Genomic DNA, 15,009 nt, shown 5'->3' with positions numbered 1-15,009 from the left:
CTTAGCGAGTTAGTCATGTGAAGATTGCTAGCATTCAGGTAGTGGGGGATACGTGTATGGCCAAAGACAAAAGCAAACTAGTGACATACATTTGTCAAGCATCCGTCAAGTTTTCAACAATATAAATAGAATATTTTATCTCACTTAAATCATCATCCCTTGGTTCACTAAAACTTTCCTTGTCTAGTGACTTGTGTTCCTAACCTTCAACTCATAGATTTCAATTCCTAGCAGTATCATTATTATTTTTAACTTATTATTAGGATTATTTCTTACGCTCGTCTTGCATTTTCATACCTGATTTATAATGGATCTGGTTTCAACAAAACCATCATCGTCACAATTTAAATTTTTAATTTTTTTTTTACAAAAGTTATCCTTTTACTTAGTCAAACATTTATTTCGATGCAAGTATTATTATAATTGTGAATTTGTGAGATGAAAACATGAAAAATAGAAAAGCTCCAAATGAATAATTCCCCTTTCTGGCCATTTGGCCATTTGGCCACCAATTAGCGGGAGATGAAGTGTGCGGTCCACAGGGACGCGACGTGTGTGGTGCGCAGTACAGCACAACTCCCCGACTTTGTGGATAAGGCCAGAGGATGTGGAACGAGATAAAAGTTAAAAAATAAATAAAAAATAAAATTAAAAAAAATTAGTACCGTGTACTGAGAAATGAGAAAAGGAGTAAAGGAAAAGACAAAAAAGGAAGAGTCAAATCATGAGGATCTTAACTAAAGATTCAAGAGAAAGCTTCTCTCTCTCTCTCTATCTATCTATCCACAACTCGCGGCTCCGCCACGCGTTGCGCCGTCGCTATCGGCTGGAGGCTGATAACGCCACCGAACACGTGCACCGTGGGTCCCTCGCTCACGTGACCGGCTTGCCACGTTTCCCCCTCCGTACAGATTTTCTTCGGATTTTGTTAACTTGCCACGCTGATTACTCCTCTATAGACTATAGTCCTATTTATTTATTTATTAGTATTATTTTAAAATGGGTACAACGTACGGCTTGCCCACTTTGTCTTTATTTTGTCTGGTTACATTCATTTATCTCCCACCCAATTGCCAATTTGGTACAGGATTCACACTGCAACTTGCAACGGTGGCAATAAATTATAATATTAATGCCTTCTTTTGAGATATTATGTCTCACATGTATATATTTTAGGGGAAAATACTATTTGGAAGTATTCCCAAATTATCTCTTTTTTCTTTTTTGGTTTTTTTTTTAAACTTTAATTATCTCCTTTAAAATTTTGATGTTGACATTTTTCCATAAAGACAACTTATTACAAAGGGAAAATTGTAATTTATGCCCCTCCATAATATGTCAATTATCAATGTCACCCTTGAATTATTAGTGGTGTAAATATTGCCCCTCAATTTTAAAAAACGGTACATATATTGCCCCTCCTGTGGTGTAAATATTGCCCCTCTTTCGTTACGGGAGGGGCAATATATGTACCGTTTTTGAAAATTGAGGGGCAACATTTACACCACTAATAATTCAGGGGTGACATTGATAATTGACATATTATGAATGTGCAAAAATTACAATTTTCCCTACATCTTAATAAATCAAAAAATAAAAGTGAGAGATTAAAGATTAAGAGTTCATGTAGTAGCACTTTATTTTATGAAATTTCTTACAGTATCTACAATATTAGATACTCCCGCTATCTCATTTTACATGTCTTGTTTGTTTATTCATTAGTCAAAGAAACTCTTTCTTCTTTATTTATTTTCATTAGTTTTTTATTTTGATCTTTTTTTTTTGTGTGTGTGTGTGTGTTTAGTAGTGCTTTTAATATAAATTTTAAATATATAAACTTTATATGCTAATACTAATACTAGACTTATCATTATAAAAAATAATTAAAAATAACTTCATTCAAGCATCATTAATCGAATCAAACACATAAAATGGGACAAAGAAAATATATAATATTTGCAAACTATGATCATAATTTTGTGTTTTAACTTTTATCAAATGAAAACATTATGTTAAGGTGCCACTGAGGGTAATTAAAATTATAAATCCAGCATTTGTGCTATTTTTTTTTTGCTTGTGTCATGGATTTTCTTTTCTATGGAACACCAAGAATTCACTTATCGCGCGAGATAAATCTTGTTTTTGTTGGAATGTAAGATCTTTTATTTAAGTTGAAAAAGACTCATGTCATCTCATTCGCATTTCATGTGTTACATTGATCTTCTTGTTTGGTATGACTATATGTTTCTATAACTAGAGTACATTAGGAACCTACTCAGTACTCATTGAGATAAATCTTGTCCGTGTAGGAAATTTAGATCTTTGCTTATTTTAAAAGAGATTCATACCATGCATCTCATCTACATCTCATGATTTACAATGATTTTTTTTTATTTTTTTGGTATGACCATAAGTTTCTTCAACTAAGGTACACTAAGATTCCATATAGCGAGATGAATCTTGTTTGTATTAGAATATGAGATTTCTCGCTAAATTAGAAGAAAACTATGAGTCTAGCTATGACATCTAAGGGTGTGTTTGGTTGGTGGGTTTAGACATAAGGAATGGGTATGAAAGTGATTGCTTGTGTTTGGTTGATAGGTTTTGTAAACGTTACTATGGGTTTGGAATACCCCATTAATGAGAAAACCCGTACCCTTATTAAATAAGGGTTTCATCTCCCTTTCTCCTTTCTTCCCCAACTATTAATAATCATTCTCATTCCACCCAATTACCAAACATGCTAAATATTTTCCCCAAAACCCATTACCATTACCAAGTATTTGATACCTATTCCGATTCCAATTCCCATGTGCGAACCAAACGCACCCTAAGAGTTATACTAATCTTCTTTGACTAGGTAAATTCATAATATATTGGGGGTGCGTTTGGTTCGTACATGGGAATCGGAATCGGAATGGGTATCAAAAACTTGGTAATGGTAATGGGTTTTGGTGAAAGTATTTAGCATGTTTGGTGGTTGGGTGGAATGGGAATGGTTATTAATTGTTGGGGAAGAAAGGAGGAAGAAGGATAAAACCCTTATTTAATAAGGGTATGAGTTTTCTCATTAATGGGGTATCCCAAACCCATAGTAGCATTCACAAAACCTATCAACCAAACACAAGCAATCACTTTCATACTCATTCCTTATATCTAAACCCACAAACCAAACACACCCTGGATTGTTATAATTAATTAAGAGTAGCTATTTCATTGTTCCAATTGCTACATATAGACACAATACAAGCTGTCGCTCTTAGAGGTGGCCCTATGAGGTGACAATTGATGCGTTTTGGTCCTGCTCGTTGTGCCATATGTGTTGGATTGATCGCTCCAAAGCGTGACTATGTAATGTGTATTTTTTTAATTTTTGTTTGGAAAATGATTTTTAGGAAATAAAACTTTTGTCATATATTTTGATTTTATTGGAAGAAGAAAAAACTCAAGCAAAGAAAAAAAATTACAAATTTTTTAGTAAATCAAATTGTGATAGGTAAGCAAGGAGTGAAAAAAATTTAGTAAAAAGTGAAAATGTGTAATAACAGTAGTATTATTCTTCTTTTTTTTTTAGTAGAATACGGGGTACATATTCTCCATTTGAACCATTACTATGATGCATGAAAATTTATACGAGTGAGCATTTTTCATGTTACGAATATATTTCATTTCGAAAAGCTGACAAAATTTTTATAAAACATTTTATGATTGTTTTCCAAATTTTAAAATAATTATTATTTATGTATATTTAATTTTCTTTTATATATGTAGATTTGTTTTATGATTGTTTTCCTATTTTAAAATAGTAGAAAATTTATAAAAAATTAAATTAAACTAATAAACAATTATTATTTATGTATATTTATTTATTTTTATATTTGTAAATTTTTCTTGGTAAACCCCGTCCACCGACAATCAAACTTGTAACCTTGTAATTACCAAAATAATGTCCTGACCCAACTTAGACGGGATATTCTATTTTCTAATTACATTTCATACCTTATGTTTTCTTATATTCCATTGCTCATTTCCCATTTTTGTACTATATAGTCATTAATTACTCTTCTTAAATGTTTTGTACTACTATAGGACTTGTTAGGTAGTGTAATATTGATAACTTACCATATTTCTTCGTAGAAAAATTGTGTGTTTGTATGTAATATCCATTTATGTAGCGACAAATGTTGTTATAATGTTTGTCATACAATCTATAACATGGATACAAGAGTAGAAAACAAAAAATTTAAATAACATGAGATACACAGAATTTAAATAATACGGGACGGGGCGCACGACTCAGCTAATCAACTAACAGAAATTAAGTCATAAATTTTGTTTTTATTTATTTATTTATTTTATTTTTGCAGACTTGTAAGTTAATTGAGACACATCTCACTAATTAACTCTTTTATCAGTTTTCAATCTGAAAGCAATGAAAAACTTTTTTTTTTTTTTAACACAATGAAAAAACTCTTAAATTTAGATTTCGAACTTATACCAAAGTTGATGGGAGGGGTAGCATTTTTATTTATTTCCAATATGATTTCATTACCAAACTCGTGATTGGGGCCCCATTCTCAGTTGTCGTACCTTAGAACCATCGCAATAAGCATTAAAATTCATTCCCTAATATGGCTACATCCATTACTATCCATATTACACGATTTGTCTAGATCAATCCTAGCTCTACTTTGTCCTTCCTAACAATCAACTTACTTACATGAGAAACATGCTCGTCCCCACCTCACCTTTCCCGGTTTTCACTAAACTATATCCTCAATATATGATTTTTTTAATATATAAAAATATTATTTTAATAAGTTCATACTAGATCAAGCAAGCATGAATATAAATAATAATTACAATGGCGACTAATGGCAAATTGCAGTGCCTGCTGGACCCGTACATGGCGAAGGTTATAGTTTGTAGATAAGCTCTTTCATAAGAGTGAATAACGCCATGCTCGAATCTAACTGTCAAAGGTTAATTAGGAACCTAGTCACCAAAGCAACCGATTTATTTTACATGGGACATGTATTACAACGTTGCTTAATTCTAATGTTTAGTTTCGTTTTGATTACCTGCCGCCACGTTATTAGATCAGTGAACCACGCTGCTCATGCTCTGACAAAAGTAGCTGTCACTTAGGCTAGTTCTTGCGTTTGCATTGGGATGATACGTCGGTAAGTTTTATTCTTGACTCTTCTTTGAGATCTTAATTTTTTAAGCTGGTGTTTTCAAAAAAAAATATATATATAAATAAATTTTTTTAAGCTGGTTTTTGACTTTCAAAAAAGAAAAAATAAATAAATTCTAAGAGCCTGTCGCATAAGGTATCCTTTATGTGATTTGGCTCTCATGTGTGATTTATAAGCTATTATATAAAGATATGAGTTATTTAATACATATCTTCAAATAGTGGTTATAGATTTTTTTTTTTGTCATCCAACAATAATACATACTTAAAATGTCACATGTAGAAAGTGTTACAACTATTTATTATTCTTTGGAAAAAGGGTTCAATAGGCAATTGCCCTTTATACAAAAATAAAAAATAAAAAATAGTCCATTAAACTTTTAAAAGTTGTCGTTAAACATATCAACTTTTCAGTTTTGTGCATATGAGCCCAATAGCCGGTCATCCACCAATTATTAGGATTTTGGGAATTGTCAAACGGTTGCCAATTGCCTTCTTTTGAGGAAGAAAACGACTATCAATCATGTTCTTCAGTGACAAAGGTGATTAGCGACCACTCAACATTTGTTAGTCATCGGAACCCTAATTATGAGTGGATAATTTGTTATTAGGCTCAAATAGATGCAAAAAATTAACAAGTTGATATGTTTAATTGCAACATTTTGAAGTTCATGGTCTAATTACTTGTAGATATGAAGTCATTAGTTTAAAGTTCATTACTTGTAGATATAATTATTTTGAGAAAAACACATTCATTCAATTCATTAGTTCATATCCAAATTAGAACATTATGAAGTCAAGAAGGTGATCACACAACTCCATGCAACTTGACTAAGAAACAGACTCTCGAGTCAAGATATGGGTAGTTTGATTTGTGAATCGCTTAGCAAATATAAATAAAATATGAGTAAAATACGTTATTATTTCTTTATTACCCAATAAAAACAAGTCAAAAGAAGAACTCCAATTGTTAACATTGAGGCCTTGTATAACCCGTAGACAAATAAGTTTCTATTTGCACAAAGTCAAAGCTTCTATTCTTAATCCAACTCAGAGCTTCTCGTACAACAAGAGACTCAGCCTCCTTAGAACTATACATCTCTCTTCACAGAGTGCTGCAATGAAGTTCCCATTTTTATCTCGGATCACGAAGTCGAATCTCATTCTACCCCTCTCCTTGTTCACATACGCATCCACATTAAGCTTTAGCTACCTAGCAAGAGGTTTAGACTAATTCTCATTAGAAAAAAGCGTGATGTAATTGTTTTCAGTCTCCCCACTGCAACAATCCTCTAATCATCGAGATTAGTCTTAACAGTGGCGTAGCCACAGTGGGAGCAACTACCTCCCTCCCCACACCACACCCCACTCCCTTATATATATAGCATTGACTTCTATATAAAATATATATATATTTATGTATAAATTACTAAATGTTTGTATAGTTTAGTTGATTGAAACTTTAAACATAATGTTAAATAGTTGATGTAATAGGTTTGGATCTCACTAGCAACGCTTGCTTTTTTTTTTTTTTTCTATTGTAATATATAATGCATTTTGTATTTGAACCTTATTGTGGGTGTTTGATATTTTGTTTAACATTTTTAACGTTATTTAAATTTCGTTCCACTCAGTTAATTTTTTAGGTCCGCTCCTTAGTCTTAACGTTCTCAACCACTATTGGAATCAGGTAGAGTGCGATTATTCCACTTTGTGTGCAAACTATGTAAGTAAACATTACTATTGGCTCATTGCAACAGAAATTTGTAAGAATGAAGCTTAAGCGGATCAGTTTACGCAAAGGAATTGTGTCAATCAAACCGAAAATTTGGCCCCCTATTTTGTCAACATAATAATTCGTGTTTGGATAAACCCAAAGAATTGAAGCTCAATTATATTTTGAGATGAAAACTCGCCATCCAAACACGTCATTTTCAGTAATATCAGAAGTCCAGGACCTACACCGCTACACTACACAGGATTTCTAGGTTAAGAAAACAAATAAATAAATAAATATTTCATGCATCTAATCGTATTATGACATCCTAACAAGGAAACAGTCTATCAATTCTCATATCTCTACTAAATTTGTTTTTTCTCTTGTCATTTTTGAATAATAGAGAATTTTTACAATATCAATGTCATGTTCAATCACTTTACTATAAACATATAATTTTATCAGAATATATAAAATATGAGAATATCTATTCGGTTGATCAACAACAATACTGATCAAAATGCGATATGCAATAACTATGCATAGTAAAGAGCATTCAAGTGATCTTTTATTTATTTATTTATTTTTATAAAATTTTTAGTAACGAAAGAAATTTACCACTACTATTTAAATTTGTGTACTGAGTAAACTCGATTTTAATCACATTAGAGGTAAACAACATTAGGAAGCTCCGTATAAAAGACTTGACTGATAAAGTGTTGATAATATTAAAATGATTTTTAATACTACTTGAATGTATTGGTATAGTTGAGAATCATTTCAATAAATACTTTGTACAATCACGAATTGTGCCTAATATTATTAAAATGATTTCTAAGAACATCTAGGGAGATGGTACGTAAAACGAAAAAAAATGGCGTATTTTGTCTTCGCTGGAGACGAAAAATGGTAAAATTTTGTTGATGGTGAAAAGTGTTGCGCCAAATATGGCACAACACTGTTCATCTACGTCATTCGTACTTTAATTTTTTATTCCTATTTTGTCCTTATATACATTTTTTTTTTTGTAAATTCATTTCTATCCTTTATTTTATTTTTATGTATTTATATATTTTGTTAAATACTTATACATAAGTTTTATATTATTAAACATAATTATATCATAATTATATCATTTAAAAAGATTTTATCAAGCCAATTAAAATAAGATTAATATTGAATATAAATTAATTAAAAATTAAATTGCATGAAAATTAATTTTATCAAAATTAGAATGATTACATTCAAAATTAAATAATACTAAAATATAGTATTATTTACATTACAAATTATATTTTATGCGGAGTGTTAAACTGATTAAATTCAAACTAATAAACTTTTAAATTTTGAGAAACAAAATTATTTTAGTATAAAATAACATTTGGTGTGATGAGTTGAAAATGAATAAAATTTTGTGTGAGAATATTTTTTTGATGTGACATTTATTGTAAATTTTTAGTGTTTTGGTTTAAATTGGGATGTTGATAAATTAAAGGTTGTTTTCGGTGCAAATGAAAATCATTTTAATGGTATATAGTACAATTATCTTTATACTTGGTATTAATTGGATGATTTATAAATTATAATAATACCGTGTAAAATCGTCATTGCAACCCTTTTTTATAATATTAGGTATAAATGTTTTCAATAATATTTGAAAAAAATATTTTTAATATATTTTTTAATATTATCAAATCTATTACAGTGTAAATATCTGCTTAATATACTTTCTTTATCAGTTGTAACCCAAAGAGTGAATACCTCACCACTGGGGTTATGTTTGATCCAGTGACCTCCCTCAAAGAGAGCTATAAAAGTGCCAATTATGCACATGGTGCTTGACTATTTGAGAAAAATATGATTGTAATAGGTAGTATTAAAATATGGAATAATTTTTATTTGTACTAGGTACAATCAAATAGAATTAGAAGTGTTGTCAAAAAAAAAAAGAAAAAAAAGAATTAGAAGTCATTTTAATATTACGTAAATATCACTGTATTTTGTATCCACAGTGTTAACAATTGGCATTATATAATTAGGCAAATTTTACTGTGGACCATAGTCTAAAATGATGCTTTTTTTTTTAATGAAAATAAACGGCATCCGTTCCACTTAATTAGCTATGCTTGTATAACATATTCAGTTTAATTTTGTATGCATTGTAATTTCACTTCAGCATAACTATAGTTTCATTCAGTATTATACATACAATAGTCTTGTTACAGGAAGACATGTTATTGAATTTAATTTTATACACATTGTAGTGTTATCACAACACCACTTAATTATAATTCTAATTCAATTATAGTTTCATGAGATAATATACATTCAAATATGTGAAACTGTTATTCAGTTTCATTTGATAATATACACTCAATATGTGAGGCATGTTATTTCGTTTCTTTTTAAACATACTGTAGTTTCATTTCAGCAAAACTAAAGTATCATTTCTATTCAGCTACATTTCTATTTGACAATATACACTAAATATGTGAGATATGTTATTCAGTTTCATTTTATACCTACTGTAGTTTCATTTCAACACAGCTACAGTATCATTTCAATTCAATTATATTTTCATTTGATAATATAAACACAATATGCGACACTGTTTCATTTTAGATATACTGTTATTTCATTTTGTTATGAACATACAAAAAATACAGAATATGTTAAAATATAACGGCTCTCGCTTTACTTAAAAAAACAGTGTCGTTTTCATACCATTGTCCACAAAAGCCTGTGAACCATGATCCACGGTATAACGACCGATAGAATTATCTTTCTCTTGCGCATACACACTCCACTAAAATATTTGGTCCATTATTTGGGGTCCAAATTCTGTCTTCACAAGTGTCTTGTAAGGTATGGACTATGGACCTTGAAGCCTAAATAATTAATCTTATAATGAAAAATATTTTGTCATTATTTATTATTTTAAATTTTATATCATATTTACTTAATTAGTTTGCTTTTTAACTTAAAATGTAACTGAGGTAACATATACATGTATTGTATTTGGTTACTGATATTTGATCTTGGATATCTGTACGTGAGGTCAGATATTCTCGAGTTTAGGTTTCTAGTCTTAAAATGTCTAAAAGTTCCCCCTTTAAGAAGTTCAAGCATTTAATGTGCTTTATATAGAAGTTTGAGGGAGCATATATCGGTTTCTGAGGGAGCATATATCGGTTTCTGGTCATACTGACCACGTGTCTTTCATGCATCGTGATGACGGCAACTCTACTGATCTCACGTGTGTTTGGAATTTTGACAATCCGCGAAGAGGTGAGATGACCATATATACAACTCAGGTCATGCTCCTCTTAAGTAGTTGTAAGGAGGACTCTAGTTGTAAGTGTAATTATTAATACACATTTTGGACATCTTTATTGGCTTAATTATTAGTCAAAAACTTAGATTAGTTTTATAGGTGGTTAGTTCAGTCCGCTGTATCAGCACTGGAGTTTCCTACCGCACAGTCTGGATCAACGTCAGTGGCAGCTTAATTCAAACCAAAATAAGTCTTCTTGATCCACGTTTTTTGGAATTGATTTACACTGCTGGTTGGAGCTTTATTTGAGGAAATAACAGCAGCAAAATTTTAGATTTAATTGGTTGGACATTCAGCTATATATAGTACTCTAAATCATGGAATTCATTACACAATTACACTTGCTAAATCAGTCCAGATTTATACGTGAGCTCTATACAGGTTTTCTTCTTATTATTTTTGGTTATTAACCAGGTTAAATGATTGCTTGATGGTGCGCTATTGTTGGTGATCAAGTATTGAATGCACAGTGTCAGCTTGAAGATGATGAAGGCTTAGCTATGAGTACTTTTTGTAACCATTGTTGTAGTGTGGTTGTTTCGTGACTCCTTGTAACTCTTGTGATCATCTAGTGGATTGGGCTGACATGAAGTGCCCCGCAGACGTAGGAGTGTAGCTCCGAACTGCGTAAACAATTCCCGGTGTGTGGTTGTTTTACGTTGCTTTATTGTTTCTTTTCGTTATTTATTTGTATCTAATTTAATTGTTTATTCAGATAAATAATTCGGTTAAAATGAAGTCGGAACCTTAGACTTTAATTGTACATTCAAGATCCACAATACAATTTCAGTAGTTAAGTTCTACGCTCGGGTTAGTTCTTCCCGATCACTTGGGATCGAGAAAACTCTTTTGAGGGGAAAACATGTTAAACTAAACTAGGAAACTTCTATCCCGACCACGATCTGGTCAAGTAAAACATGAAGTTAGTCGGTTATGCTCGGAAAATGAACCCAATAATCTCTTGCTCCATTACGGAGCATATAATAAAATATTCAAGTAAGGTATAATCCATATCAATAACTAACAAATTTAATTTTCAACCCTTTATATATATTAAGGAAAAAAAAAAGATTCATGCAATTAGATAACGAAAATTTATTGAAAGATTATCCAAAAATAAAGAAAAGAAATATGCCACATCACTATCTTAGTTGTTTAGTATCGTTAATTATGCTTATCTGCATTGTCAACAATACTAATAACATTTCTATAAAGAGGACATTTGTCTAACGTTATCCAGAATCTTATTGCTTGTTAATCATGTTTAGTACTAAGTTTGTAAACCTTGAAATATGCTCATTATAAGTTTTCTCATTTAAGATCTTATCTGAACTCTAAAGCAACATATATTTTGAGATATTTGTTTCGTGACTTGTAATAAACTTATTTTTATTTTATTTTGAATAATGATAATGATATTCAGATAAAAAAATTTCACATAAATTTTATCCCTTCTAACATCACAAATAAAATTCATCTGTATTCATCGTTACTTGAATTAACATACCCCAAAAGAATATTCTTATATTACTACTTTGGATTAGGGGGGCAAACGAGTTGAGCTTGGGTTGGCTCTAGCTCAATAACAATGACTATGCTCGAGCTCTACTTGGCAACTTTTTGAGCAGCGCGATTGTTCGAGCTCGATTTTGGATGATGAAATTTTTTTAATTTTCTCTACTTCTTAATATGTCAATTCGTGGTTAATATGGCATGATTTTTTTTTTAATTTTATTTACGCGATCAATAATATGTGTCATGTGGGGCACATATATAGGCGCAAGAGTATAATTTTGTTATGCCACGAGTAGGGATGTAATTCAATTGAATAGAGTCTGAATAATCAAAATAATAAACTTGGCTCGATTTATTTATTTTTGAGCTCGAATCGATCAAACTTTGACATTTTGAGTTTAAGTTCTCACACACACAGCGTGCAATTTTTAGTACTATATCATACACTTTTTAGTATTTTACTATGCACTTTTTTAATAACATAATGTTCATTTCTAAACAATTTTCTTAAAAAATGTACAATATAGTGTTCAAGTTGCTCGAGTTGAGTATTAAAACACCTAAATTTGGATTGATTTGTTATTAAAATGATTCATGTGTTCGAATTTGACTTTAACAGTAATCGAATACAATTTGAATATTTATCCATTAATTGGGCTGACCCAGTACGCACCACAACATGTATTAAAACGCACCACACCATGTACTAAAATACACCATTTCAATTCACGTAATATAGATACTAAAATTACCATAACACCCTCCACTTAGCATACACAAACTGGAATTTCCTAAACACTAAGATTATATTGCCATCGTTAGATCAATCTAATCGAGCAACACAAATGCAGCCACACGACCGCATGGGGCTCACGGTACTAAAATACACCATTTCAATTCACGTAATATAGATACTAAAATTACCATAACACCCTCCACTTAGCATACACAAACTGGAATTTCCTAAACACTAAGATTATATTGCCATCGTTAGATCAATCTAATCGAGCAACACAAATGCAGCCACACGACCGCATGGGGCTCACGGTACTAAAATACACCATTTCAATTCACGTAATATAGATACTAAAATTACCATAACACCCTCCACTTAGCATACACAAACTGGAATTTCCTAAACACTAAGATTATATTGCCACCGTTAGATCAATCTAATCGAGCAACACAAATGCAGCCACACGACCGCATGGGGCTCACGGTCGCATATGAGCTACTATATATATATATATATATATATATATATATGGAAGGGTTCATGTGCGGGTATATCTTAAGCATTAAAACGGCGCACTTAAGTATACAAATCATGCACCTTAAGCTAAAATCATAAACCAAGCACCTAAAGTTTTTAAATGGTACACTTTCAGTTGAGAATACACTGCGCACCTTAAGTATACAAACCACGTACCTTAAGTACACAAGACACGCAAATTAAGAACACAAACCACGCACCTAAGGTNTACACAAACTGGAATTTCCTAAACACTAAGATTATATTGCCACCGTTAGATCAATCTAATCGAGCAACACAAATGCAGCCACACGACCGCATGGGGCTCACGGTCGCATATGAGCTACTATATATATATATATATATATATATATATGCATATGAGCTACTATATATATATATATATATATATATATATATGGAAGGGTTCATGTGCGGGTATATCTTAAGCATTAAAACGGCGCACTTAAGTATACAAATCATGCACCTTAAGCTAAAATCATAAACCAAGCACCTAAAGTTTTTAAATGGTACACTTTCAGTTGAGAATACACTGCGCACCTTAAGTATACAAACCANTAAGCATTAAAACGGCGCACTTAAGTATACAAATCATGCACCTTAAGCTAAAATCATAAACCAAGCACCTAAAGTTTTTAAATGGTACACTTTCAGTTGAGAATACACTGCGCACCTTAAGTATACAAACCACGTACCTTAAGTACACAAGACACGCAAATTAAGAACACAAACCACGCACCTAAGGTTTTAAAATGACGTACCTTAAGTTTCAACAATTCACGCACCTTAAGCATAGATATCACGCACCTTAAGAAGGAAAATAACGCACCTTAAGAAGAAGAATCGCACATCTTAAACTTTAGGTTCACGCACCTTAAGTTTTAATACTCACACACCTTAAGAAGAAAATTACGCACCTAAAATCATCTCATAACCACCAAAATTCAATCTTATAACTTTTTTTTGAAGGAGAGCCACAGAAGTGTTATCAGAGCACAAAATGCTTGGTAAATAATTATGAGTAACTATTCTCTCATATGCTCTTTTGGACTAGGATGTGAGGACCCTTGGGTTGAGATTCAACAGTTTGGAAGAAAATAATTATGAGTAACTTAAGTCGCCTACACTGTAATTGATGAGTTACATTTGATTAGACGCCCTTGTACCGTTACGTAGCTGAAAATTAAAGAGGCTGTGAAAGTTTATATGTGACTGTCAAGGTAAGGTTAAATTCTATTCTATCCACTGAAATTTGACTCGTAGCGGATCTGGTGGATAGCGGATGGGTTTATGTTGAGGGCCGCCCTTAGATATTTTAACCCAACCATGGTTAGTTAAACACTTAACCATGGTTAAACGCCTGTTTATATTCTCGCTTCTCGCCTGCGCTTCCATGGTGCGAGGAGTTGAGAACAAAGAGTAATAAGAGTGAAAAATGATGATGATGATCAGACAGTCTACTCATCCACATCAAACGGTGCAGGTCCCACCTTGGGATTTTGTAGACGATCCAACGGCTGATATCCACTCTTCTTTTCCATGGGGGGGCTCTAACGGCGGCGGCAATGCCAGCGCTAACGCCGTCAGTCCTGACTCTGGGTTCGACGCCTTGACGGCGCTGCAGCGTTACCTTCCGTCGAATGTGAACGACGTCGTTTCGGACTCCGACGAGCTTGACGTTCCCGTCGACGCGTTCTCGTGCGATCAGTTCCGTATGTATGAGTTTAAGGTGAGGAAGTGCGCGCGGGGGAGATCGCATGACTGGACTGAGTGCCCGTTTGCGCATCCCGGCGAGAAGGCTCGCCGGAGGGATCCCCGGAAGTTTCACTATTCCGGGACGGCGTGCCCGGAGTTTAGGAAGGGGCAGTGTAAGAACGGAGACGCGTGTGAGTACGCGCACGGCGTGTTTGAGTGCTGGCTACACCCGGCGCGTTACCGCACGCAGCCTTGCAAGGATGGGACCCAGTGCCGCC

General features: G+C 32.5%; 1 protein-coding gene across 1 annotated transcript in view; it reads left to right on the top strand.

The window, feature by feature from the left end:
- The first annotated feature begins 14,415 nt into the window (after nucleotides 1–14,415).
- The window catches only part of LOC116007062 (zinc finger CCCH domain-containing protein 20-like), a 1,429-nt gene continuing 835 nt past the window's right edge, over nucleotides 14,416–15,009 (top strand). The window contains exon 1 of the mRNA XM_031247642.1: nucleotides 14,416–15,009. This exon is cut by the window's right edge and continues 835 nt beyond it. Coding sequence (XP_031103502.1) covers nucleotides 14,472–15,009 — 538 coding nt within the window. The 5' untranslated portion in view covers nucleotides 14,416–14,471.

This window comes from Ipomoea triloba, chromosome 15 (genome assembly GCF_003576645.1).
Source record: "Ipomoea triloba cultivar NCNSP0323 chromosome 15, ASM357664v1".
Classification (NCBI taxonomy): Eukaryota; Viridiplantae; Streptophyta; class Magnoliopsida; order Solanales; family Convolvulaceae; genus Ipomoea; species Ipomoea triloba.
Note: the sequence above shows the minus strand (reverse complement) of the source record. Positions and strands in the feature narration are given on the sequence as shown.